Source organism: Triticum aestivum, chromosome 1D (genome assembly GCF_018294505.1).
Source record: "Triticum aestivum cultivar Chinese Spring chromosome 1D, IWGSC CS RefSeq v2.1, whole genome shotgun sequence".
Lineage (NCBI taxonomy): Eukaryota > Viridiplantae > Streptophyta > Magnoliopsida > Poales > Poaceae > Triticum > Triticum aestivum.
In genome coordinates this window covers 11672964-11698152 of record NC_057796.1, presented here as the reverse complement: position 1 = coordinate 11698152, position 25189 = coordinate 11672964, and the positions used below count along the sequence as shown (strand labels likewise).

Genomic DNA, 25189 nt, shown 5'->3' with positions numbered 1-25189 from the left:
GAGTCCTTCTTCCATACGCATGCACCCTGCAAGTCAGATGAAAGAAATCAACACACATGCAAAGCAAGAGACGAGCTGAAAGATCAGCCTCTAGCGACGAATGAGGAGACGGGATAGCGCCGCCGGCTGCCGGCGTCGACCGGCGGCTGCTTAGCCTAGCGGCAGAAGGGCATCACGCATGGGGGAGGAGATCGAGGGGACACGCGGCGGCAGCAACGGTGGAGACCTGGATGGTGGCAGCGGCGGCGGCGTAGACCTAGGTTGATCGACGTGCGAACGATACCTCGAGAAACCCTTGCATGACTAGCTGACTAGACAGATACCTGGCAAGGAGACGAGAAAATCCACCATGTGGCAGAAGAAACCGGAGCTAAATCAAGTCGACTTTTGTGAGGGATGCATTGTGAACGGTTTTCATAGTTTGAGGTTGAAATTTGAACCAAAGCAAAGTTAAGGGTTGTAAAATGAACCGTGAGACAAATTTAGGGGGGTAATATGGACTTCTCTCGTAAAAATACTACTACTTGTTACTAGTTGGAAGCACACTTTCCGTTTGTATGTAACAGAAACATGTTGGTAAATAGTTTTTAAGTATCAAATCCCAACAGTGAACCGCAGTTTTTAGTCGAATTAGGGAGCTCAGGTGAGCCCCCCTTCACGAAACTATAATATATCTTCAGGTTTGCCCGGTTCAGGTTAAAAACAAAAAACAGAGCAGCAACGACGGCTCTCAACTGAAGCAAAGCTAAGCTATCCTTGTAAGGATCAATTCACTCCAACACCCTTACTTATTCTTTACAAAACCAAGCAATATCTCTTTCTGCAACGACTGCCACCTAAAATAAACTCATCACACAACTTTCCAGGGAAGCTCGGAACTTTTCCATCCTTCAATTCTGCGCTCGGCCGGCGCCCACGCAAAATGTTCGTGAAACATGCAATCTCCAATGCCACCAGCAGTAACCCCACGCACCTGCTACCTGCACATGTTTCTCTGTAAGTTAGAAACATCCTACACAGATGGGATCCATAGGGAAACTATTTTTCAATCAATTATCATTTCTCGTATTACAAAAAGACCAAAAAACAGCCACTACCCTAGCAGAAACCAGATTCCAATCTTTACCCCTGGAATTCATTTCCCAATCACAGAGTCTCTCCATGCTAACAAGAACTGTATTAAGACGACATAAAAAAATTGTATAACATGGAGTACTTGTCACTTGTCAGCTAAAATTAACATCCCCTATCCAGAAATCTTCCCAAAATCTAATTATGTCCCCACTACCAACTATCCTTTGCATAAACATCCTAAAATCATTAGCTTTCATCAGCACTTGCCAAAAATGAGATTGAGCAAGTTTCAGACTTATGCATCCTAACCAATACCTTCAAATGTTTATAATTGCCATAGCCACTAGTGAAGCACAGTTTATCAATGTAGCAACAAGCTGAGCTCTAGACAATGGAGAAAGAAAGGCAGTGGAAAATATGATTAGTAAATACGTACATACTGAGAGCACACCTGATGCAATGTGTGAATCCTTCTGCGTCAGAAATCAGTTCTCCACCAGTCCACCTCGTCCTCACACAAATCGTCATCATGAGCACCTTGGGAGATTCAGAGATCAAAATCCATGCAGAAAGCAATAAGGTCAGTCTGTCATTGAGAAAAAGAACACATACGTAAGTGCACGAGTAATTAGTTAGGTGCGACATGAGTACCTTCTTGTATACGCGGCCTCATCTCAATCAAAATCAGGGGATGGCTGGGATGGGCGTCGAGGGCGTGCCTCACCGCAACCTCTGCTTCCTTTGCCTCCCCAATCCTTGCTCCACCACAATACATCCAAACCCTGACACCCCACCGAAGGCAGAGCAGGTTCCCCTGCAGGCCCAAGTCGAAGGCACAGTTGCCATCCTCTTTCGCCACCCGCACGCCCAGGCCGAGCTCAACTGATTCCGCCCTTGGCAAAGCTCCTGGTTCAAACATTATTTGCGTGGCTGACCCGCAATCCAACTTAAAGACTACCAGACAGCGGAACCCATCTGCACGGATGACTAGCAGCCGTTGTGTTTGGTGGGTGCTCCTTATTCTGAGAAAGCGAAGGGATAACAGCCCCCCAATGATTTCCACGTCCTCCTGCTGCACTTCGTTCACTGAATCGAGGATTAACTCGGAGAGGTTCGAGAGATGTGTGGGGTCTCTCTTTATCCACCCTCGCAGTGAAGAGAGTTGGATGGGCATGCACGACACAAATTTGCGCAGATGTACAGGAGTCACGCAGCGTTCTCCCAAGAGATCCATCAGTTCAAAAGATGTTTCTCTTGGATTGCATTCAATACTTAGACTTTTGATGTGATGTAGGTTGCACAGAGACTTCACGAAACCTTCATAGAAATCCAAACTACCATCATCGAAGCGACTGTGAAGCTCCCTCAGCCTTGCTAGTTTGCCAAGCTCTTGTGCAATAATGTTCAGAGAGATCAAGACCCCCCTCAACACTTCTATGGAAGCCAGATTCTGCAACACACCAGGAGCTGGAACCACCTTACAGGGATAAACACTTAGGTAGATTAATCTTCTCAAATTACAAACAGTGGACGGCAATTCATCTAGGTCATAATTTCTTTCAATATCCAATACCTCCAAAAACTGCAGGCTTCCTATCTCAGTCGGGAGTTTACTAATTCCGGTACCTGATAGACCTTGGTACCTTAGGTGAATTAAGTGTCCAGCACCCTTGAGGTTAGGCTGCAGGCTGCTACTTTCCCCAAGGTTACAGTCCAAAAGATCAAGTACACGCAGAACTTCAAACCTTGACAGAGCTAGCATGATACTAACAGCAGGTGGAAAGATAGTAATTGACCTCACTCGTGACATACTCATGATATTTGTGAAAGGCTTTGCTCGATGATCTTCATTTCTATTCTGAAGGGACAAACGGCGAACATTACTTTTTGAAGACATGCTATTCCCAGTGCCATCCAATACATTAACAAACTTTGCTTCATGTGACTAGTTGCAGATAAGGTCCAAAACCATATCGTGTACACGGCAAGCACATACCTGGCCTAGATAATCATATATTGGCTGGATCATACTTCTATTAATGAGTTCGTTGAAGTAATTTAATCCGAGAAAAAACAGGCTAGTCCCTTGATTTCCATGGTGGACAAATCCTTCGGCCACCCACTTCCATATCAGTCTATCTCTATTAATCTCGCTATCTTCTGGATATATACATAGGTACAATAGACAAGTTTTCATATCAGAAGGTAGATTATAATAGCTGAAACAAAGTATTCTCCGCATCTCCTCTAAACTGTTATCTTCTGTTAGTCCAGAGCCAAGGGACATGAGCAGAATATCCCACTCACACTTTGGTTTCACCTGCTGGCCACTAGCCAAAGCACTAGCAATAGTAATGATGGCTAGTGGTACCCCACCACATTTTTTCAATATATCTTTAGACACTTGTTCAAATTCATTTGGACATCCACTCTTGTCGGGAAATATTCTCTTAGGGAAGAGCCTTCTGGAATCATCAGTAGAAAGAGGTTTCATTTGATAAATTGAATCATTAGCCGACGAGCAACATGAATTGGAGACACTAACAATGCGGGCTGTGGTGATTAGCCGACTGCCTAGATTATTCCTGTTGGAGAAAGCCAAGTTGATGCCTTCCCACAATTTTTCATCCCATATATCATCAATTATGACCAGATACCTACATTAGTTCAGAGTATCAGTGTAAAGTCTATACACATCACTAAGCTTAAGGCCATACGAATATATGGGTGGAACTATACATCTATAAGTGCACATATTCAGAAACAAACTAATAAGAATCAGGCATCTCAATCTCGACAATCTGAGAACTGTGCATTATGAACTGCCAATCACATGATGAATAAAATGAATACAAATTTAAGATTCAAGGGAGTAAAACACGAAGAGCAAATTGCTGCAGCAGTGACATAGATAGAAGTACAATTAATTTGTTACTCCATCTGATCCAAAATAAGTGTTTGAACTAAAGCCATGACACTTATTTTGGATCGGATGGAGTACTACATTTCAAATATTACAATGGTTAGGTAGATCTATTGGAAAGATCGGATCACTGATTTGCCCACCAATATAGTGTATGGCAGCTGATGAACCTCCCGGAGACTCAAATTCTACATGACATTATCCTTTCGAGTATATTCTGCTGATAGTAAGTTTCTAAACAAGGCGAAAAGGGGAAATAGATTGTGATATCGAAGGGCTAATTTAACTTCTTGGTGTATTAAGAGCAAAAGGGTAGCCTTTGGTGCACAATGCACCGTTTTGATCTTTGTTTTAATGGGGTGGGTTAGGATAAAGAAAGAACTAAGTGAGTTCTTTCCTTTACATTTTGGTGTATTATTTAGTACAACTGTTATTATGCTCATTAATTATATCTTTGATGAAATGTATAATGCTGAGATGAATTTCGTTGACCAATGTCATTAAATTTAAGCCACAGCAACTAGTGCAACGAGAAGTAGTTTACTACTTATTCAGATAAATGCTTATACAGTCTTGAAACTGACCTAAATGAAAAATTACTCTGAAGCAGCCTTCTTTGTGATGGTTACAATGTATTTATCATAATAGTGTTGGACAACTAGCATAGGAAATGAACCTATCAAAGTATTGTTGTTTCAGCTGGAAGTGACGCGTACCTCTTGTTCTCCAGGAATTCATGAAGCTTGTTGATAAGCTGCCTTTCATCCAACATGGCAACATCCGAGTGACATTTTCCGAGATCAATGAGGATATCCCTAAAAACCTTCTTGATGTCGGGGTTCCGGCCGACGGGGACAAATGCCCGACAATCAAAATCACATTTAATCTTGTCGTATACTGCTCTAGCAAGAGTGGTCTTGTCCAACCATCCAAATCCAACAATGGAGACCTTCTTCAGTCTCTTGTTAGAGGCATCGCGCCCTCCAGGAAGAGCAAACTAATGAGGTCCTGATCCCTCTTCCCGTAGATGCCAACCAGCTCTGTCGCTTCTGTGTACAGAGCACGGAGACGAGGATCAATAGCAACCACTTCCCTAGTATTAGGAGCAATACCGTCGACCTTGTTCCTGTCACGCCTAGCAGCCACCTTCTCAAGTTCCTCCTGGATGCCCTTCATCGCGTGACCTATCTGATTCCGATCCTTGCCTTTCTTGAACAACTCGGCCGTCCTCTTCATGAGCCCCTTGAATTTGTTTGTGGTGTCGTCGGGCTGAATGTGATCGACGTGCACGAGGAACTTGTCGACGGCATCCTCAGTCTTGTAGGAGAGCTCTCTGACATCATCTACCCAGAGCTTGTCTTGTCTGTCGAGCTGGTCCCGCGGCATCTTGTCAATCTTGACGAGGGCAGCGTTCATGCTCTCAAGCTCCTTCCGGAGGTCCTCGATATTTTCCTTGACGCCTTTGTGCAGCTTGTATTCATCCATGAGCAGCTTTCCCAGCTTGGGGAGCAGGCTGCCCATGGCACCCGTGACGACCTCCATGAGATCAGCAGGAGGAGCTGCTGTGTGGACCAATCAGCTAGAAAACTGCAAATCAATAAATGCGGGGAGCTGTAATGAAATGGAAGCTCTAGAGCTGAGTTGTCAGGCTAAAACTTAGCAAGATCCCACCTTTGGGGCTTCACGGCAGAACAGAACACAGCGGCGATGCCCCTCGTCGGATGGTCGCTTGGAGGGGACAAGGAAGCGTAACCGGAAGCGGCGGCGGCACACCAAAGGCCAGATCCGTGAGGGTTGCTGCACTGGATATGGAGGGGACAACACGGCGGCAGGGTCTCTCTCTCAGTGGAGGTCGCTTCACTCGATCTGGAAGAACAAGAATTTATATCTATAAAATCAGCGGATTAACACTATTGCTATGTAAAGGTGTTGATGTGAAAGATTTGAGTAGAGCGGAATAGCAAGAAAGAAGAGACAAAGCTACCAGGCCACTAGCCGGGTCACTGGATTCGATGCATGGTGCTCTGAATAATGACATTGAAGTACTCACGCAGGAGAACAATTAAGTTTTTAGATCCAAGCATTGCTACTTTAGCATGAAACAAATCGACAGGAAACATACCTCTAGAGGTGTAAGTTCTGTTGCAGTCAGGCAGGGGCGGATCGATCTTATTCCAGGCAGCGCAATGGAGAGGACTGAGACGAGAGGAAGGAAGCACTCACTGGAGAGAAGGGCAGAGGAAGACCAACAACAGCAGTCAAGAGAGGAAACACTAGTAGAAAACAGGGCTTAGGTCACAGGACAGTTTTCACATTAGACCCGGTTCAGTCACAAACCGGGACTAATGTGAGCATTGGTCCCGGTTCGTGCGGCCAGGGGCCTGCCGGGCCTCGTGTGGGCATTGGTCCCGGTTCGTCCGGACCCTTTGGTCCCGGTTGGTGGTACAAACCGGGACCAATGGGCCACGCTCCTGGCCCACCACCCTTTAGTCCCGGTTCATACCACAAACCGGGACTAAAGGGCTGGTCCTAGTTGCGGCCAGTGTTTAGTCCCACCTCGCCAACCGAAGGGCGCTCACACCAGTTTATAGGCCCGTCCCTCTATGCCTTGTTGAGCTTCTCTTAAAGTGAAAATAGATGCCCTTATACAGGGAATTTCACCTAAATTCACAGTAAATTGAAATTTACTTTGAATTTAGGTTTAATTTTCTCTATAAGCGCATCTATGTTCATTTTTTTATATTTATAAAATAAATAAACCTTAATAAAATAAATAAAACTAAATAAACCTTAATAAAATAAAATAAAATAAAATAAACTATAGTAACTACAATAAATAAACCTTAATAAATTAAGTAAAAATAGCAGCAGTAAAATAAATAAAAATAGCAGCAGTAAAATAAATAAAAATAGCAGCAGTAAAATAAATAAAATAAAATAATTAAAGTAAAATACATAAGTAATTAGAAATAAAATAAATAAGTTTTTTGTTGTAAGTAGAAACAAAACAAAACAAATAAAGCAAAAGAGAAAAAAAACACGTCCCCCTCTGCCTTGTTGAGCTCCTCTCAAAATGAAAATAGATGCCCTTATACAACGAATTTGGCCTAAATTCAGAGTGAGTTTCTCTGAAATTCATAGATGTTCTCTATTATGAGTGACCTAAATTTATTATGAATTTAGGTTGAATGTTCTCTATAAGCGCATCTATGCTCATTTTTCTATGTTGGGGTTGGCGATCTTTACAGACTTTTTGTGTGTTGAATATGCACCATTCAAAATCAGTCTCTGCTTTGAATGGTGCATTTTGAACACACAAAAAGTCAGGAGTTCAAATAAGTTTTAAAAAATGAAATCCCTTTATAACAGACGAGTTTCCGGATGAAATCCGGATACTTTGAAAGAGATTGTCCGTTTTGTACACGAAGTGCATCCAGTTTTTGCCGTAACCCTCTCAACTTTCTTGCACATGCTATGTGGATAAAATGATGATACCATGCCAACTTTCAACCTTTTCAGAGTTCATTTGAAATGCTTTTCAATTTTAGGGTCTTATAGCTCAAAATAATTAGTACATGCATGAAAAATAACAAATGAAGTCAGAAAGGATTGAAAAATGATGATGTGGCTTTGAATGGTGCATTTTGAACACACAAAAAGTCAGGAGTTCAAATAAGTTTTAAAAAATGAAATCCTGATACTTTGGAAGAGATTGTCCGTTTTGTACACGAAGTGCATCCAGTTTTTGCCGTAACCCACTCAACTTTCTTGCACATGCTATGTGGATGAAATAATGATACCATGCCAACTTTCAACCTTTTCAGAGTTCATTTAAAATGCTTTTCAATTTTAGGGTCTTGTAACTCAAAATAATTAGTAAATGCATGAAAAATAACAAATGAAGTCAGAAAGGATTGAAAATGATGATGTGGCTTTGAATGGTGCATTTTAAACACACAAAAAGTCAGGAGTTCAAAAAAGTTTAAAAAATGAAATCCTGATACTTTGAAAGAGATTGTCCGTTTTGTACACGAAGTGCATCCAGTTTTTGCCGTAACCCTCTCAACTTTCTTGAACATGCTATGTGGATGAAATGATGATACCATGCAAACTTTCAACCTTTTCAGAGTTCATTTGATATGCTTTTATAAACTCTAATAGCAAAAGGAATCAACTAAAAAGCTTTTATATAAACCTCTAGTATTTTCGTAAAGAATTAAAATTTAAACTATTCAAATTTGGAAACTAATGGAGTAACAGAAAGTTTATAATTATTCTGAGTTAAAAGCAAAAAGAATAAAAAAATAAAGCAAAAATCAAAAGAAAATAAATAATTCAAAAAACAAAAAAATACTGGAAAAAATAAAAAAAATGCCGCCTAATGGGCCACACGGCCTGCATACGACTAGAAACCCATCTGCACATGGGCCAGGATGCAGGCCCGCAGGCCCAATAGGCCCAACATGGCAGTGACAAGGGTAGGCATGTAATGCCTGCATATTAGAGAGGAGCTCAGCACCTGAGCTGCAACGCAGCTTATAAACAGGTGCTGAACTCTCTCAGCTAGCGAGGTGGGACTAAACTTCCCACCGCACCGCGCCAGCACATTAGTCCCGGTTGGTGGCTCCAACCGGAACCAATGCTCCCCTTTGGTCCCGGTTGGTGCCACCAACCGGGACCAAAGCCCTCTGCTTCCCGCCTTTTGCGCTGGTGAAAAGAGGCCTTTGGTCCCGATTGGTGCCACCAACCGGGACTAAAGGGTGGGTATTGGTTCCGATTTGTGCGTTGAACCGGGACCAAAGCCTTTGCTATATAAGCCAGCACTTAGGAAATTTTCAGATTTCCATCGCCAGTTTCCCCCCGCCCGACGACGCCGCGAGCTCGATCTACGCCGCCAGGCTGCCCCGCCGCCGTCGCCGTCGCCCGTGCCCCCTAGCCCACGCCATCGCCCGTCGCCGTCGTCCTCCGCCCCCGCCGCCGTCGCCGTCGGCCTCCGCCGCGCGCCCCCGAGCCGTCGCCCGTACGTCACCGTCGCCCTCCGCCCCCGGCCCGCCGCGGTCGCCGTCGCCCTCCGCCGCCCACGCCGTCGCCCTCCGTCGCCCGATGTGAGCCGCCGCCACGCCACGGCTCTGTTTATTTTTTTTCATATAATTTGTATTATTTTTTGTTCATTGCATTTTTTCATATATATAATGTATATATATATGTATGTGGTAGCTATATGATGAATGGATGTGGCTATGTATGTATGAATATAATGTTCATACAATTTTTTTGTTTATATACGTTTTTTTCATATATGTATTAATTTTTTATTGAGGTTAATTATTAGTACATATCGATTTTAGGTTAGTGCTTAGTAGTTGAACTAATTGATTAATTAATAGAACTATTTTATTAAATTTTACTATATATAGAAGTAGTTTATTTTTAGTAAGAACTACTTTATTTTATTTATTTATAGTAAGTGCTTAGTAGTTGAACTAGTTGATTAATTAATAAAACTACTTTATTTTATTTATAGTAAGTGCTTAATTAGTAGTTGAACTAGTTGATTTAACAAAACTAATTTATTTTACTATAGAAGTAGTTTATTTTTAGCAAGGAAATTAATAGAACTAGTTTGTTTTTTTAGTTAAAGCAATTATTCCCGCATCGACGTCGACGATGCCTATCCCGCATCCTCGTCGTCGACTCGGCGAAGGAGGGCGGCTTGATCAGAGGGGCCATGTCCGGGACTGGGTTCCGCCGGGCTGGTTTTGGGAGGTGCTACCTTCCGGTGGGCGTAGGTTGGTGAGGAACCAGCCCGTCGTTGACCCGATCCTTGTTTGGTGGCGCTCGCGTGGGCCAGTGACGGTGCCGAGGCTTCCGGACACCGCGGAGGTGGTACGTCATTGTGTCAGCGAGGAGGACCAGCACGTCCGTCGCTACATGGTTGCGTTGGAGGGCAGGTTCGACAATACCTGGCAGGTTCTTCAGGGATCTCACTGGAGCTATGATCCTGTGATGGTTCCGTCCCTTTGGGTGTCCACCGCCCGCGCCGATACCCGTCGGGCGCTACTGTTCTAGCTGTACTAGCGATGCTATATGTATGATAGTATTCGAGGTGTATTAGTGATAATATTCGACGATGTACGGACGCATGAAGATGATGTAGTTTTGCTTATAATTGAATGCATCCTAATTTGAATACTACTTTATTTTGTGATTTGATTTTGCTTATTGAATGCTCAAAGTGGAAAACTACTCCGATCCTACTTTGAATGCTAAAATTGGAGAGCACTATGATTAGTTGATAGCTTATAGGGTTTTTGTTTTCGCAGAAATCTAGGAGCACCTGGCCCCTCCATCATCCCCGCCGTCGTCCCCGTCACCGCCCCCTCCGACATCGAGGTGAGACCAGCCAAATCCTCTTTTAGAAAGATAATTAAACGATATTTCGGGTTGACTGTAAGTCTGTCGAGTCTCCACCATATATGAGAGGACGAAGAATCCCGACTGTTGTCGTGGGGGTAGCTTCTCCTTCGTTCCCGTGTGCTAGACAATTTGGTGTAATGCACTCGAGAACGAATGGAGGAGCTACCATCACCGACGGTCGCAAATGTCAGAGAGGAATCAGTGAGGGAGAGTTCCACCATATATATATGAGAGGACGAAGAATCCTGACTGTTGTCGTGGGGGTCGCTTCTTCCTTTGTTCCCGTGTGCTAGACATTTTGGTGTAATGCACACGGGGACAAATGGAGGAGCGACCATCACCAACGGTCGAATGTATATACCACGTGAGCTGAGAGTTTTCAAGAAAAGACTCGACAAACCGATAGTCAACCCGTGATGAATAATAATGATCTAACTTAGGTTTTTTAGTACATATATTTAATTGTAGATGTTTAATATTTGAATTATGAACATAGGAAATGTCGTACTCGGACGACGAAAGTCTCCCGGGGGAGTGCGACTGGTGCCACGACGACCGAGGTCAGTGCGACAGGCCTCACCTGGACGAAGATCGACACTTCAGTATTAAGCTGGAGGAGACCTTCGATGTTGAAACGGTACGCAACGACGACAAGTGTTATTTTTTCATAATTAAGCACGACTTCAACTATTTCAACGTGTACTTTTCATCTTTTACAATTCGGCTAGCTTATCCCATGCCAATGCAAGATGCTATGTCTTGGAGAGGATGGGTTTTGAAGACCATGAAAGTATGGAAACAAAGAAAATTCACCTAAGGACCCATCATGATATAGATTTTGAAGTAAAGATGTATAATTCTGAGAGCGTAACCCATTTTGGTTGCAAAAATTGGGAAGCATTTTGCAAGATGTATGGTTTTGATGAGGGTATGCTTGTCACCATGGATCTTGGTGATCCTGACATCGAGCAAGACAATATGGACATTTGGGTCCTTGTTGATACGCCTCCAATTCTACCGCTATGTGAGTTTCTCAAACATAGTTATTAGCTAATTTATATTGTTCATTTCAAAATAGTTGACAGCTTATTTTCATTGACAGCTTATTTTGATTGTTCAAACAGTGATAGAGATACGAGTAGTAGTAATACATACATGTCCCAAGTGCACAAAAAAGTGAAGCAAATTTCAAAGACAAAAGCATTTCAGACTGCAAAAGAGATGGCCATCCGTTTCAACAAAAAACAAGAAGAGAGATGGTCAGGGGAAAAGTAGTGATGTGACCTGTTCGCTGCTTATTAGGGCATGTACCAAGGGGCAGCACCATCCTTCTGCCTCACTTCTACCACCTAGATAAATTTGAATGATAATGGACCAGGCACTATGGAAATGCTCTCAGGTACTTCTGCAAAGAACAAACTTTCAATTATGTCTGTTTTAACATCTAATAACATGCAGACAATGCCAACCAGAGGAAATGCCAAATGCATCTGTCCGTATAATCAATCTACACCTAGTCTGAAAGATAGTTTACTGCTTTAAAGGAAGAATGCTCGAATGTAGTTATAAGTCGATATTCTAGAAAATGAATTAGATAAGCTTTAAGTTTTCTCTTTAAAAAGCTTGCCTTGCTGTCCGGTACATCCAATATGAGTGGAGGTGCGGATGTGGCGAAGAAATGTATAAGAGCAGAAGTATGGGTTCGATTTTTTACTGACCTGCAAATTAAAACCTAGCCTCCTTTTTTTCCGTGTTAAGGAGCTCAGGTGAGCTCCCCAATTTCATTAATCATGAAACTGATAATACACCCTCAGGTTTGTCTGGTTCAAGGAAAAAACAAAGCAGCATCAATGGCTCTCGGCCAAAACAAAGCAAGCTATCTTTCTAAGAGATCAACTCACAACAACAACTTAGTCTATTACAATACCAAGAAAAATCTTTTTGTGCAACCTGCTATCACTTAAAAGAAGCTCATCACCCAACTTTTTCAACCTTCAATTCTTTGCACGATCGGCGTCCACCCAACATTTGAAACATCTCAGGTGCCACCAGCCAGCACGCCCCTGACACCTGCTCATTGTGCAGTTCTTTTCTCTGTAAGCTACAATATGCAACTTTACCAACTACACAGCAGCTAGGATCAAATAACAGCCGCTACCATAGTATAAACTAGATTCTTATCTTTACCCCTGAAATTCATCACCCAAACACGAAGTCCCTCCGTGCTAACAGGAACTGTATCAAAAGAAAAAGCACACTGCACGGTGTGTTCCAAATGTAGTGAGCAACCACCCACTTAAATAAGAATATGACCCACTAAATCTTTTGTCTACTGCAAAGAAGTCAAGTGTGCCAAGATCACTTTTCTCATATACTTATGCCAAGAAACTTTTGTAGAATATAACAAGTAAATACGAGCAAACCTGACAAAGTGTGAGTCGCTCTGCATCGGAAATCAGTTCCCCACCTCGTACTCACACAAATCATCATCATGAGCAGCTGCGAAATTTATAGATCGAATCGATGCAAAAAAGTATAAATTCAGGAGGTTATGAGGAAACATTTGTAAGTGCACGAGTAATTACTAACTAGTTAGGTGCATGAGTGCCTTCTGCTATATACGGGCAGATGAAAACTCTAATCACCGGATGGGTGGAATGGGCGTCAAACGTGTGGTTTAGTTTCTTCTTTTTCTTGTTCTCCAAACATGAGAGTTACTGGTTAAATTTATGTCATGGTGGTAAGTTTAATATAGACATGCTACAAACTATGCATCCACAAACCACATTAATCTACACACGAAGAAATAGGAAGAGAGTGAAGGCAAGCAAGTTGTCACGCACATGTCAATAGTGTCGTTACTGTGGTCAATCGCAATCTCTCTTCTCTCCTGTGCATTTCGCCGAGTAACTCAAGGGCGTCCAGAAGCAGCCTCCATTTCTTCTTGTAACAGGGTGAGGTATCGTCCTCCAGCGCTACTGTGGCAGCATCCGGGGAAAATCAGAACACCACGAGGCCACGACGGCATGTGCAGCTGCCGCCGTTCGCACTATGAAGGAAAATCAGCGCATGTGCAGCTGCCAACGTTTGAAATGTCAGACTCACGTTAGTACATTAGAGAGAGAAAGGAAAACACAAAGTAGTACTCGAACTGTGAGTTTGCATTCTTATCTTATGTTACCTGGTCATTTTGTCAAACACCTTGGGTGCAGTGACTGAAGCATCGCCACCACCGAGACGACACAAATGGAAGGAGGCGCATCACCACAGCGAGAGTCAGGGCGTGCCGCGGATTCATTTGATGCCCACGAGCAGCAGATCAGTGCTGCATCCAGGTCTCCAGGACCAGGATGCTACGCGTCAGCTTGCTCCGCGTGGCGCCACGACGGACGGACTCTGAACAGCCGCCGAGGAGAAGGAGATGATGGTAACGACGGTGGAAGCCGAGGGCGGTGGCTGCAGTCACCTCTTTGGGACCTGGAGGCAGCCAAGGTCCGCCGATGGGGTGGACAGCGGCTTCTCCTTCGGGGTGGTGGTTGGTGCAGTCTGGTCTGCAGACGGTGATGGTGGACGGAGAGGTCAGCTTTGTGCACGGATCAAGTTGCGGCCGAGACAGATAAGTTCAATCTGTTTTAGCTTCGTTGTTGTCTCACTTAAGTTAGTTCAGTCACACACGGCAGAACAAAATTCAATGGAAGTTCAGTGTCGATCATGTCCAGTGGCATAGTTCAGAGCTTTGCATATTTTTTTTTATCAGCGATTGGTGCTGCTTTTTTTTCTCTCTCTTCCTTCTCATTTTTCTAAGCATAGGTGAGTGATGAGAGATATGCATATTTTCTAGGCATAGTTCGGAGCTTTGCATATGTTTTATTTCTTCGGTTTGTTCAGTTCTCTTTTTTCAGTTTGTCAGTGGCATCGATTTCTTCTTCAGTTTTCAGGATTATTTCTTCGGTTTGTTAAGTTATCTTTCTTCAGTTTGTCAGAAACATTTGGTGGCATTACTTTTAATTTTTTTTGTTGTGTTTAGGAAAAACCAACGAACATAGGTACCCTGAACCCTTTAATTATCAGGATTTTTCTGTATTCTTTTCTCTTGGCTTCTAGTGTGTTTTTTTTTGCAGATCACGTGGCAGAAGCAGAGAGGAGGGCAGCAGTAGACGTTGGAGTTCATGCTCTGATCTAGTATGCTCTCTTCTCTCTTTCCAATCTTTGTCCGCTTGCATCGCTGAATCTTTTTTTTACAAGAAGGTCATCTTTGACCAGCAGCACTTTTGGAGATGGGGAGTGCTGGGCGTTAGTCGAACTTTTTCGAAGGAGCAGGCCAGCAACTCAATTTGACTGAGACCCAACTGAAAATCAGCCGAACTTTTTTCAAACCAGGACTCAAACACAAATGCACATACGTGTAACACATTCATTTGGCAAAAAAATTGACTTAGGTCCAAATCAAATCTGTTGACTGATAATTAATATTTTCTTAAGTAACAAATCCCACATTCAAATTAAGGAGCTCAGGTGAGTCCCGAATTTCAGTCATTACAAATATGATAATACAACATGACATGGGCTAGCCCTCCCATGCAACAACAGGCAAAACAAAGCAACAACGATGGCCTTGGCCAAACCAAAGAAAGCTATCTTTCGATGAGACCAGCTCACTCCAACCGGACACACCCTAGTTTGTCCATTGCAAAACACACCTTAATTTAGTCCATTGCAAAAGGAAACAATATCTCTTTCTGCAAATGGCTGCCATTTGAAAGAAGCTCAACACACAACTTCCAGCGAAGCTTGCAACTTGCTCATCCTTCAATTCTTTGCATGATCTTGGGTGAAATATCTTGGCGCCACCAGCAGTAACCTATGCGCCAATGCTACCTGCACATCGCAAGTCTTTGCATCATTCCGTGTAGGCTAGACCAATGAATGAAGCATCCAGAATTCCAGATGCAACTTTCTCAACTAAACAGATGGAATCCATGGCTACCCCTGAAATTCATCACCAAATCATAAAAACCCTCCATGCTAATAGGATGTATATCAAAACCAGAAGCGCACTGCATAGTGTTCCACTGATTCTTTTTTACTGCAAAATAAGACAATTTTCCTGTATCACACTAGCTCTATGATTCAGATTATCTCTTGTTAAGATACTATTTTTCTGAATGCTATCCACATAAATAATTTGATCTTAAGTTGATCTTTTACATACCAAAATTTTCTACAAGGCCGTTTCACTTGTTGAGATCTCAAAGCTACTATATATACACAGAATTCCCAGAAAATACCTTTTTCCCTGATAGGCACCTACATGAATCTTGCTTATTTGCCAGATTAAAACCTTCACAAATCAGCTTAGCGGTTTCATCATATATAATATAACCCTTAGTAGGTTTTAGAGCAGTGAAATTAGTGCTAGCACTCTAGCTACAAAGATATGCTTAATTACATAAAGAGATAAACTGTATGACGTCGACGTGGAGTACTTGTCACCTAATTAAAACAGCACCCCCTGTCCATCAATATTCTCAAAATCTACCTCTCTACCCACTACCAATTATCCTTCTACAAAATTGCATTAAAATAATACTTTGCTTTCATCAACTCTTGCCAAAAAATAGATTTGAGCAAGTTTGACACTACATTGTGTCAAGCTCACTTTTCTGATCAGATACTTATGCCTAAGCAATTTTGTAAACATCTTAATCTGTTTTTATTTTCCAAATAGCCACCAGAGCGTAGTTAATCAATGGAACGACAAGCTGCACTCTAGACATGGAGAAAGAAAGATGGAAAACATAAGAGACAAATACGTAATACATACCTGAGAGCACTGGAATGTGAGTCGCTCTGGGTCACAAAATCAGTTCTCCTCAACGCAAAAAAAAACGTTAACATTCATCTTGTCCTCACAGAAATCGTCATCGTGAGCGTCTTGGGAGATATAGAGATCAAATCCATGCAGAAAGGAAAAAGGTCAGGCGGTCACGAGAAACACATAGGTACGTGCACGAGAAAAGGTCAGGCAGCATGAGTACCTCCTGATATCCGCACGCTCGAATAAATTTGAATGTCTGCGTCTCTGTGAAACACCGCGGCTGCCGCTTCCTTGGCATCCCCAACCCTCGCTCCACCACAATACAATAAAACCCGGACCCTCCGCCGAAGGGAGAGCAGGTTCCCCTGCAGGCCCAAGTCGAAACCAGAGTTACCATCCTCTTTCGCCACCCGCACGCCAAGGCTGAACCTAACTTGTTCCGCCCTCGGCAAAGCTCCTTGTTCAAACACTATTTGTGCTGCTGATCCACAGGCCAAGCCAAAGTCAACCATACAGCGGAACCCATCTGCACGGATGACTAGTAGCCGTTGTGTTTGGTGGGTGCTATTTATCCAGAGACTACGAAGAGCCAGCAACCCCCCAATGGTTTCCATGTCCTCCTGCTGCACTTCCTTTACTGACGTGAGAAATAACACAGAGAGGTCCGAGAGATGTGAGGTGTCTCGTCTTATCCACCCTTGCAGTGCAGAGAGTTTAATGGGCATGCGTGACACAAATTCACGGAGATGTACAGGAGGCACCCAACGTTCTCCCAAGAGATCCATCAGTTCAAAAGAAGTTTCTCTGGATTTGCACTCAATTCTTAGGCTTTGAATGTGATGTAGGCCGCACAGAGACTTCACAAAACCTTCATACAAATCCAAACTACCATCCTTGAACTGAATCTCAAGCTCCCTCAGCCTTGCCAAGTTGCCAAGCTCTTGTGCAAAAATGGCCAGAGAAGCCAAGACCACCCTCAACACTTCTATGGATGTCAGATTCTGCAACACACCAGCTGAAACCACCTCACACAGACAAGCATTTAGGTAGATTAATCTTCTCAAATTACAAACAGTGGATGGCAATTCATCTAGTTCATCATTATTTCCAAGATCCAATACCTCCAAAAACTGCAGGTTTCCTATCTCAGCCGGGAGTTCACTAATTTCGGTCCCTGCTAGACCTAGGTACCTTAGATGAATCAGATGTCCAACATCCTTGAGGTGAAGCTGCAGGCTGCTACCTTCTCCCATATTACAGTCCGACAGATCAAGTACACGCAGAACTTCAAACATTGACAGAGCTGGCATGATGCTAGCAGCAGGTGGAAAGATAATAATTGACCTCACTCGTGACATACTCATGATATTTGTGAGGGGCTTGGCTTTATGATCTTCATTTTTATTCTGAAGGGACAAACGGCGAACATTACTATTTGAAGATGTGTTATTCCTAATGCCATCCGAGAGATTAACAAACTTTGCTTCATGTGACAATTTGCAGATAAGGTCCAGAACCATATCATGTACACGGCAAGTAGATACCTGGCCTATTGGATCATATATTGGCTGGATCATACTTCTATTAATGAGTTGGTTGAAGTAATTTAACCCAAGCAAAAACAGACTAGTGCCTTGATTTCCATTATGGACAAATCCTTCGGCCACCCACTTCCATATCAGTCTATCTCTATCAATCTGGCTATCTTCTGGGTATATACATAGATACAATAGACAAGTTCTCAAATAAGGAGGTAGATCATAATAGCTGAAAGATAAAATTCTCCGCATCTCTTCTAAACTGTTATCTTCTGTTAGTCCAGAGCCAAGGGACTGCAGCAGAATATGCCACTGATGCTTTGGTTTCACCTTCTGGCCACCAGCCAAAGCACTAGCTATAGTAATTATGGCTAGTGGTAACCCACCACATTTCTTCAATATATCATTAGACACTTGTTCAAATTCATTTGGACATCCACTATTGTCAGGAAATATTCTTTTATGGAAGAGCCTTCGGGAGTCATCAGTAGAAAGAGGTTTCATTTGATAAATTGAATCATCAGCTGACGAGCAACATGAATTGGAGACACTGAAAATGCGGGTTGTGGTGATTAGCCGACTGCCTTGATTATTCTTCTTGGAGAAAGCCAAGTTGATGCCTTCCCACAATGTTTCATCCCATATATCATCAATTATGACCAGATACCTACATTAGTTCAGAGTATCAATGTAAGGTCTATACACATCGCAAAGCTGTGGGCCGCATGAATATATGGGTGGAACTATATATCTATAAGGGCACATATTCAGAAACAAACTAATAAGAATCAGGCGTCTCAATCTCGAAAATCTAATCTTAAGAACTGTGTGTTATACAAGATTTCAAATATTACAATGGTTAGATTGATCTATTGGAAAGATCAGAGCAATGATTTGCCCACCAATATATTGTATGGCCGCTGATGAACCTCCTGGAGACTCAAATTTTACATGACATTACCCTTTCAAGTATATTCTGCTGATAGTAAGTTGCAAAGCAAGGCTAAAAGGGGAAATAGAAAATTTAACTTCTTGGTGTATTAAGAGCAAAAGGGTACCCTTTGGTGCACGATGCACCGTTTAAATCTTTGTTTTAATGGTGTGGGTTGGGATAAAGAAAGAACTAAGTGTGTTCTTTCCTGAACATTTTGGTGTATTATTTGGTACAACTGTTATTATGCTCATTATTTATATCTTTGATGAAATGTACAACCCTGAGATGAATTTCTTAGACCAATTGCAATAAATTTAAGCCACTGTAATTACTGCAACGAGAAGTATTTTACTATTTCTTCAGCTAAAGGAGGGGGGTGGGGGGGGGGTCAAACATATATACTCATATTGTCTTGAAACATAGTACCTATAACCTTTGCGGTTTACTGACCTTAATGAAAAATTATTCTGAACCGGCCTTCTGTGTGATGGTTACAATGTATTTGTACATTATTAGTTGGACAACTAGCATAGGAAACGGACATATCATAGTAGTATCATTTTTGCTGCAAGTGATGCATACCTCTTGTTCTCGAGGAATTCATGAAGATTGTTGATAAGCTGCCTTTCATCCAACATGACAACATCTGAGTGGGATTTTCCCAGATCAATAAGGATATCCCTAAAAACCTTCCTGACATCAGGGTTCTGACCGACGGGGACAAATGCGCGACAATCAAAATCACCTTTAATCTTCTCGTATACTGCTCTAGCAAGAGTGGTCTTTCCCAACCCTCCAAGTCCAACAATGGAGATCTTCTTCAGTTTCTTGTTAGATGCATCGTCGCCCTCAATGGAGAGCAAACTCAAGAGGTCTTCATCCCTCTTCCCATAAATGCCCACCAGCTCTGTCGCTTCTGTGTACAAAGCCCGAAGACGAGGATCGATAGCAATTGCTTCTATGGGATTAAAAGCAATACCATCGAGCTTGTTCCTACCACGCCTAGCAGCCACCTCCTGGAGTTGCTCCTTGATTTCCTTGACGGCGTCAGCTATCCGATGGTGATTCTTGCCTTTCTTGAACAAGCTGACCATCTTGTTCTTGAGCTCCTTGAATCTGCCGGTGTTGTCGTGAGGCTGCTGAATACCTTCGGCGCGTACGAGGGACTTGTCGACGACATCCTCCATGTTGTAGGAGAGCTCTCTGACTTCATCGGCCCAGAGCTTGACTTGCGTGTCCAGCTGGTCCCGCGGCACGGCACCAACCTTGATGAGGGCAGCGTGCATGCTTTCAAGCTCCATGGAGAGAAAGCGGACGTCTTTCTTGACGCGCTTGTGCAGATTGTACTCATCCATGAGCAGCTGGCCCAGCTTGGGGAGCAGGCTGCCCATGGCACCCGTGACGACCTCCATGAGCAGCTTTCTTTACCACCAATCGGCTAGAAACCTGCAAATCGATGAATTTGGGGAGCTGTAATCGAGCTCTAGAACTGAGTTGCAAACTAAGAACTTAGCAAATCAGCAGATAAGGTATGGATTTTTTATGCAGAGGCCGGGGGAAATCCTCCTTTTCAAAAAAAAAAAGCAGATAAGGTGTGGATGTGAAACATTTCAGTAGAGCAGAATAGTAAGAAAGATGAGCTAAATTTACCAGGCCGCTAGCCGGGTCAATGGATTTGAGGCATCGTGCTCTGAATGACTGGAAACTGTATGGTTCTTGCTTGCTGTTCCACTGCCCCTCTTGAGTCAAGCAACACAAATCAGACTCTCAAGCAAGATCCGGCAGCGATGGAGGGGACAAGATGGCGCGCTGCTTCACTCGATCTGGAAGAATAAGACACTAGTTAGTATAATCCATGCTCTAGAACTGAGTTGTCAATCCAAATCGGTGAATGTAGGGATCTGGACCAAGCCCACCTTTGGTGCTTCATGGCAAAGAACACAACGGCGACGTCGGACGTCCTCGTCGGATTGGAAGCGGAAGCGGCGGCTGGGCACCAGATTCGTGTGGGTCGCTTCTCTCGATCTGGAAAAATAAGAACTTGTAATTTAGCAAAGCAGCAGGTTAACAGAAGGTGTGGATGTGGAAGATTTCAGTATAGCAGAATAGCAAGGAAGTTACCAGGCCGCTAGCAGGGTCACTCAATTCTTCCACTCAATTCTTTTGAGAAAAACTATTCCTCGAGAAAGGATCCTTTTCTAGAAACGATCATTTTTACTTTCAGATCTGAATTAGGAGGTATACCCAACTATTTTGGGTATCCTATGAAGATGCATTTATCCGCTTTGGGTTCGAGCTTATCAGGCTAAAACTTTTTCACATAAGCGTCGCAGCCCCAAACTTTTAAGAAACAACAGCTTAGGTTTCTCTAAACCATAGTTCATACGCTGTCATCTCAACGGAATTACATGGTGCCCTATTTAAAGTGAATGCGGTTGTCTCTAATGCCTAACCCAAAAACGATAGTGGTAATTTGATAAGAGACATCATGGTATGCACCACATCCAATAGGGTGCAGCTATGATGTTCGGACACACCATCACACTATGGTGTTCCAGGCGGTATTAGTTGTGAAACAATTTCCACAATGTCTTAATTGTGAACCAAACACGTAACTCAGATATTCATCTTTATGATTATATCATAGACATTTTATCCTCTTGTCACGACGATCTTCAACTTCACTCTGAAATTACTTGAACCTTTCAATAATTCAGACTTGTGTTTCATCAAGTAAATATACTTAGAATCTACTCAAATCATCTGTGAAGTAAGAGCATAACGATATTCACTGCGCGCCTCAGCACTCATTGGATTGCACACATAAAATGTATTGCTTCCAACAAGTTGCTCTCTTGTTTCATCTCACTGAAAACGAGGCCTTTCAGTCATCTTGCCCATGTGGTATGATTTGCATGCCTCAAGTGATTTCAAATCAAGTGAGTCCACATGATCCATCTGCATGGAGTTTCTTCATGCGTATACACCAATAGACATGGTTCGCATGTCTCCAACTTCTCAAAACGAGTGAGTCCAAAGATCCATCAATATGGAGCTTCTTCATGCGTTTTATACCAATATGACTCAAATGGCAGTGCCACAAGTATGTGGTACTAGCATTACTATCTTATATCTTTTGGCATGAACATGTGTATCACTACAATCGAGATTCAATAAACCATTCATTTTAGGTGCAAAACCATTGAAGGTATTATTCAAATAAACAGAGTAACCATTATTATCCTTAAATGAATAACCATATTGCGATAAACATAATCCAATCATGTCTCTGCTCAACGCAAACACTAAATAACAATTATTTAGGTTTAACACCAATCCCGATGGTAGAGGGAGCATGCGATGTTTGATCACATCAACCTTGGAAACACTTCCAACACATATCGTCATCTCACCTTTAGCTAGTCTCCGTTTATTCCGTAGCTTTTTATTTCGAGTTACTAACACTTAGCAACCGAACCAGTATATAATAGCCTGGTGCTATTAGGAGTACTAGTAAAGTACACACTAATATAATGTATGTCCAATATACTTCTGTCGACCTTGCCAGCCTTCTCATCTACCAAGTATCTAGGGTAGTTCTGCTTCAGTGACCGTTCCCCTCATTACAGAAGCACTTAGTCTCAGGTTTGGATTCAACCATGGGTTTCTTCACTAGAGCAGCAACTGATTTGCCATTTCATGAAGTATCCCTTCTTGCCTTTGCCCTTCTTGAAACTAGCGGTTTTACTAACCATCAACAATTGATGCTCCTACTAGATTTCTACTTTCGCGGTGTCAAACATCGCGAACAGCTCAAGGATCATCATATCTATCCCTGATATGTTATAGTTCATCACGAAGCTCTAGTAGCTTGGTGGCAGTGACTTTGGATAACCATCACTATCTCATCTGGAAGATTAACTCCCACTAGATTCAAGCGATTGTAGTACTCAGACAATCTGAGCACATGCTCAACGATTGAGCTTTTCTCCCTTAGTTTGCAGGCTAAGAAACTTGCCGGAGGTCTCATACCTCTTGATGGGCACGAGCCTAAAATCCCAATTTCAGTTCTTGGAACATCTCATAAGTTCTGCGACGTTTCAAAATGTCTTTGGCGTCTCAATTCTAAACCGTTTAGCATTACGCACTGAACTATCATGTAGTCATGAAAACGTGTATGTCAGATGTTCGCAACATCCACAGACGACGCTCGAGGTTCAGCACACCGAGCGGTGCATTCAGGACATAATCCTTCTGTGCAGCATTGAGGACAATCCTCAGTATACGGACCCAGTCCGCATAATTGCTACTGTCAACTTTCAACTAAATTTTCTCTAGGAACATATCTTAAACAGTGGAACTCAAGCGTAAGCCACGGCATAATTTGCAAAGACCTTTTGACTATGTTCATGATAATTAAGTTCATCTAACAAAATTATTTAATGAACTCCCACTCAGATAGACATCCCTCTAGTCATCTAAGTGATACATGATCCGAATCGACTAGGCTGTGTCCGATCATCATGTGAGACGGACTAGTCATCAACGGTGCACATCTCCATGTTGATCGTATCTACCATACGACTCATGTTCGACCTTTCGGTCTCTCATGTTCCGATGCCATGTCTGTACATGCTAGTCTCATCAAGTCAACCTAAGTGTTTCGCGTGTGTAAATCTGGCTTACACCCATTGTATGCGAACGTTATAGAATCTATCACACCCGATCATCACATGGTGCTTCGAAACAACGAACTTTCGCAACGGTGCACAGTTAGGGGGAACACTTTCTTGAAATTCTAGTGAGGGATCATCTTATTTATGCTACCGGCATTCTAAGCAAAATAAGATGTAAACATGACAAACATCACATGCAAATCGTAAAGTGACATGATATGGCCAATATCATCTTGCGCCTTTGATCTTCATCTTCGAGGCGCGGCATGATCACCATCGTCACCGGCATGACACCATGATCTCCATCATCGTGTCTTCATGAAGTTGTCTCGCCAACTATTACTTCTACTACTATGGCTAACGGTTAGCAATAAAGTAAAGTAATTACATGGCATTTTCATTGACACGCGGGTCATCTAATAAATTAAGACAACTCCTATGGCTCCTGCCGGTTGTCATACTCATCGACATGCAAGTCGTCATTCCTATTACAAGAACATGATCATTCTCATACCACTAGTAGAAAAGAGGGCTTTGGTTCAGGCCGGGTCAGCCCATTAGTCCTGGTTCAGTCCAGAACCGGGACCAATGGGGGCACTGGTCCCGGTTCGTGAGGCCAGGGGCCTGTCAGGCCTCGTGGGGGCATTGGTCCCAGTTCGTCTGACCCTTTGGTCCCGGTTGGTGGGACGAACCGGGACCAATGGGCCTCGCTCCTGGCCCACCACCATTGGTCCCGGTTGGTGGCTTGAACCGGGACCACAGGCTGCCCTTTAGTCCCGGTTCATGCCACGAACTGGGACCAATGAGGTGCCTATATATACCCCTCGCCCGCGAGCAGAGCACTCCAGTGCTCTGTTTTTCTCTGGCTGGCGAGGGGAGGTCTTTGTGGTGCTCTAGCTCACCTCCTATGCACATGAGGTGTTCGATGAAATGCCCGAGCCACACTAGTTAAGCTTTCTCCTCTCGAAGCTTGACCTCAAAGCTCCATTTTCCTCAAGATTTGTCTAGGTTTAGCGGCCCGTCACATCCCATTCCCGTCTTCACCACCGTCGATCGCCCGCGCCGATCTCGTCGCCGGCACCACCGTGGTGAGCCTCTTGTTCTTATCTTCTTTCTGAAAGAAAAAAATTCTTACATTAGATAGATACTTGTCTAATTTTCTTACTATTGTATTGCTTGTTATTATATATTGCGATGGTTTTGGTATCCGCCCCCATCGGCCCTCGTCCTGTCTATGATTCGGATGTGGTATATATTATCTTTATAACTATTGGTTCATTTATTGTTTATGAAAATTATGCCGACCAACGTGACATAGATTTTATTTATCTAGGAGGTATGTGAACCGGAAATTCCAACCGACCCTATTGTCGAGAGGTTAAATTTAGTTGAAGAAGAAAACAATTTCTTGAAGGAAAAAATAAAAAAATTGAGGAGGAGAAGATGATATTGGAGTTGCATGTTGCGGATGTCTTCGATGATCACAAGATCAAGATGGATGCAATGCGCTTGAAGATTAGAAAGATTAGAAAATATGCCATTCATACCGAGGCTTGGTATCATTATGCCGTTGGATCAATTGTTACCTTGGTTGCGATTATGATCGCATTTGTTTTCGCATTGAAATGTTTTACATAGTTTCAATGTATGGTTTAATTAATTAGATGCTCTGGAGAGCTATATGTTGTTAGATGAGAACTATGTATGTACTTTGGTTTTAATGTGATGATGAACTTCTATTAATTTGGTCACTTAATTATCTATTCATGATGTTCTGTAATGGTTTTTGACACACTTAATTATATATAA

General features: G+C 42.8%; 1 protein-coding gene and 1 pseudogene across 1 annotated transcript; both read right to left on the bottom strand.

Moving 5' to 3' along the window:
* Window positions 1-776: 776 nt before the first annotated feature.
* Window positions 777-5545, bottom strand: LOC123179922 (disease resistance protein RGA5-like; annotated as a pseudogene).
* Window positions 5546-16435: 10890 nt separating this feature from the next.
* On the bottom strand, window positions 16436-20145 carry LOC123156965 (disease resistance protein PIK6-NP-like). Its single transcript, XM_044575175.1, has 2 exons — window positions 19287-20145; window positions 16436-18437 (listed from the first exon to the last, which is right to left on the bottom strand). The coding sequence occupies exons 1-2, from the start codon at window positions 20114-20116 to the stop codon at window positions 16436-16438; spliced, it is 2832 nt and encodes a 943-aa protein (XP_044431110.1). The 5' UTR covers window positions 20117-20145.
* Between the last annotated feature and the right edge of the window lie 5044 nt (window positions 20146-25189).

Bases quoted from the DNA above. Each gene is read 5' to 3' on its own strand.
- LOC123156965 (XM_044575175.1), bottom strand. From the start codon at position 20,116: ATGGAGGTCGTCACGGGTGCCATGGGCAGCCTGCTCCCCAAGCTGGGC. The intron at 18,438-19,286 runs GTATGCATCACT...GAACTAATGTAG, and splicing joins GAATTCCTCGAGAACAAGAG to GTATCTGGTCATAATTGATG.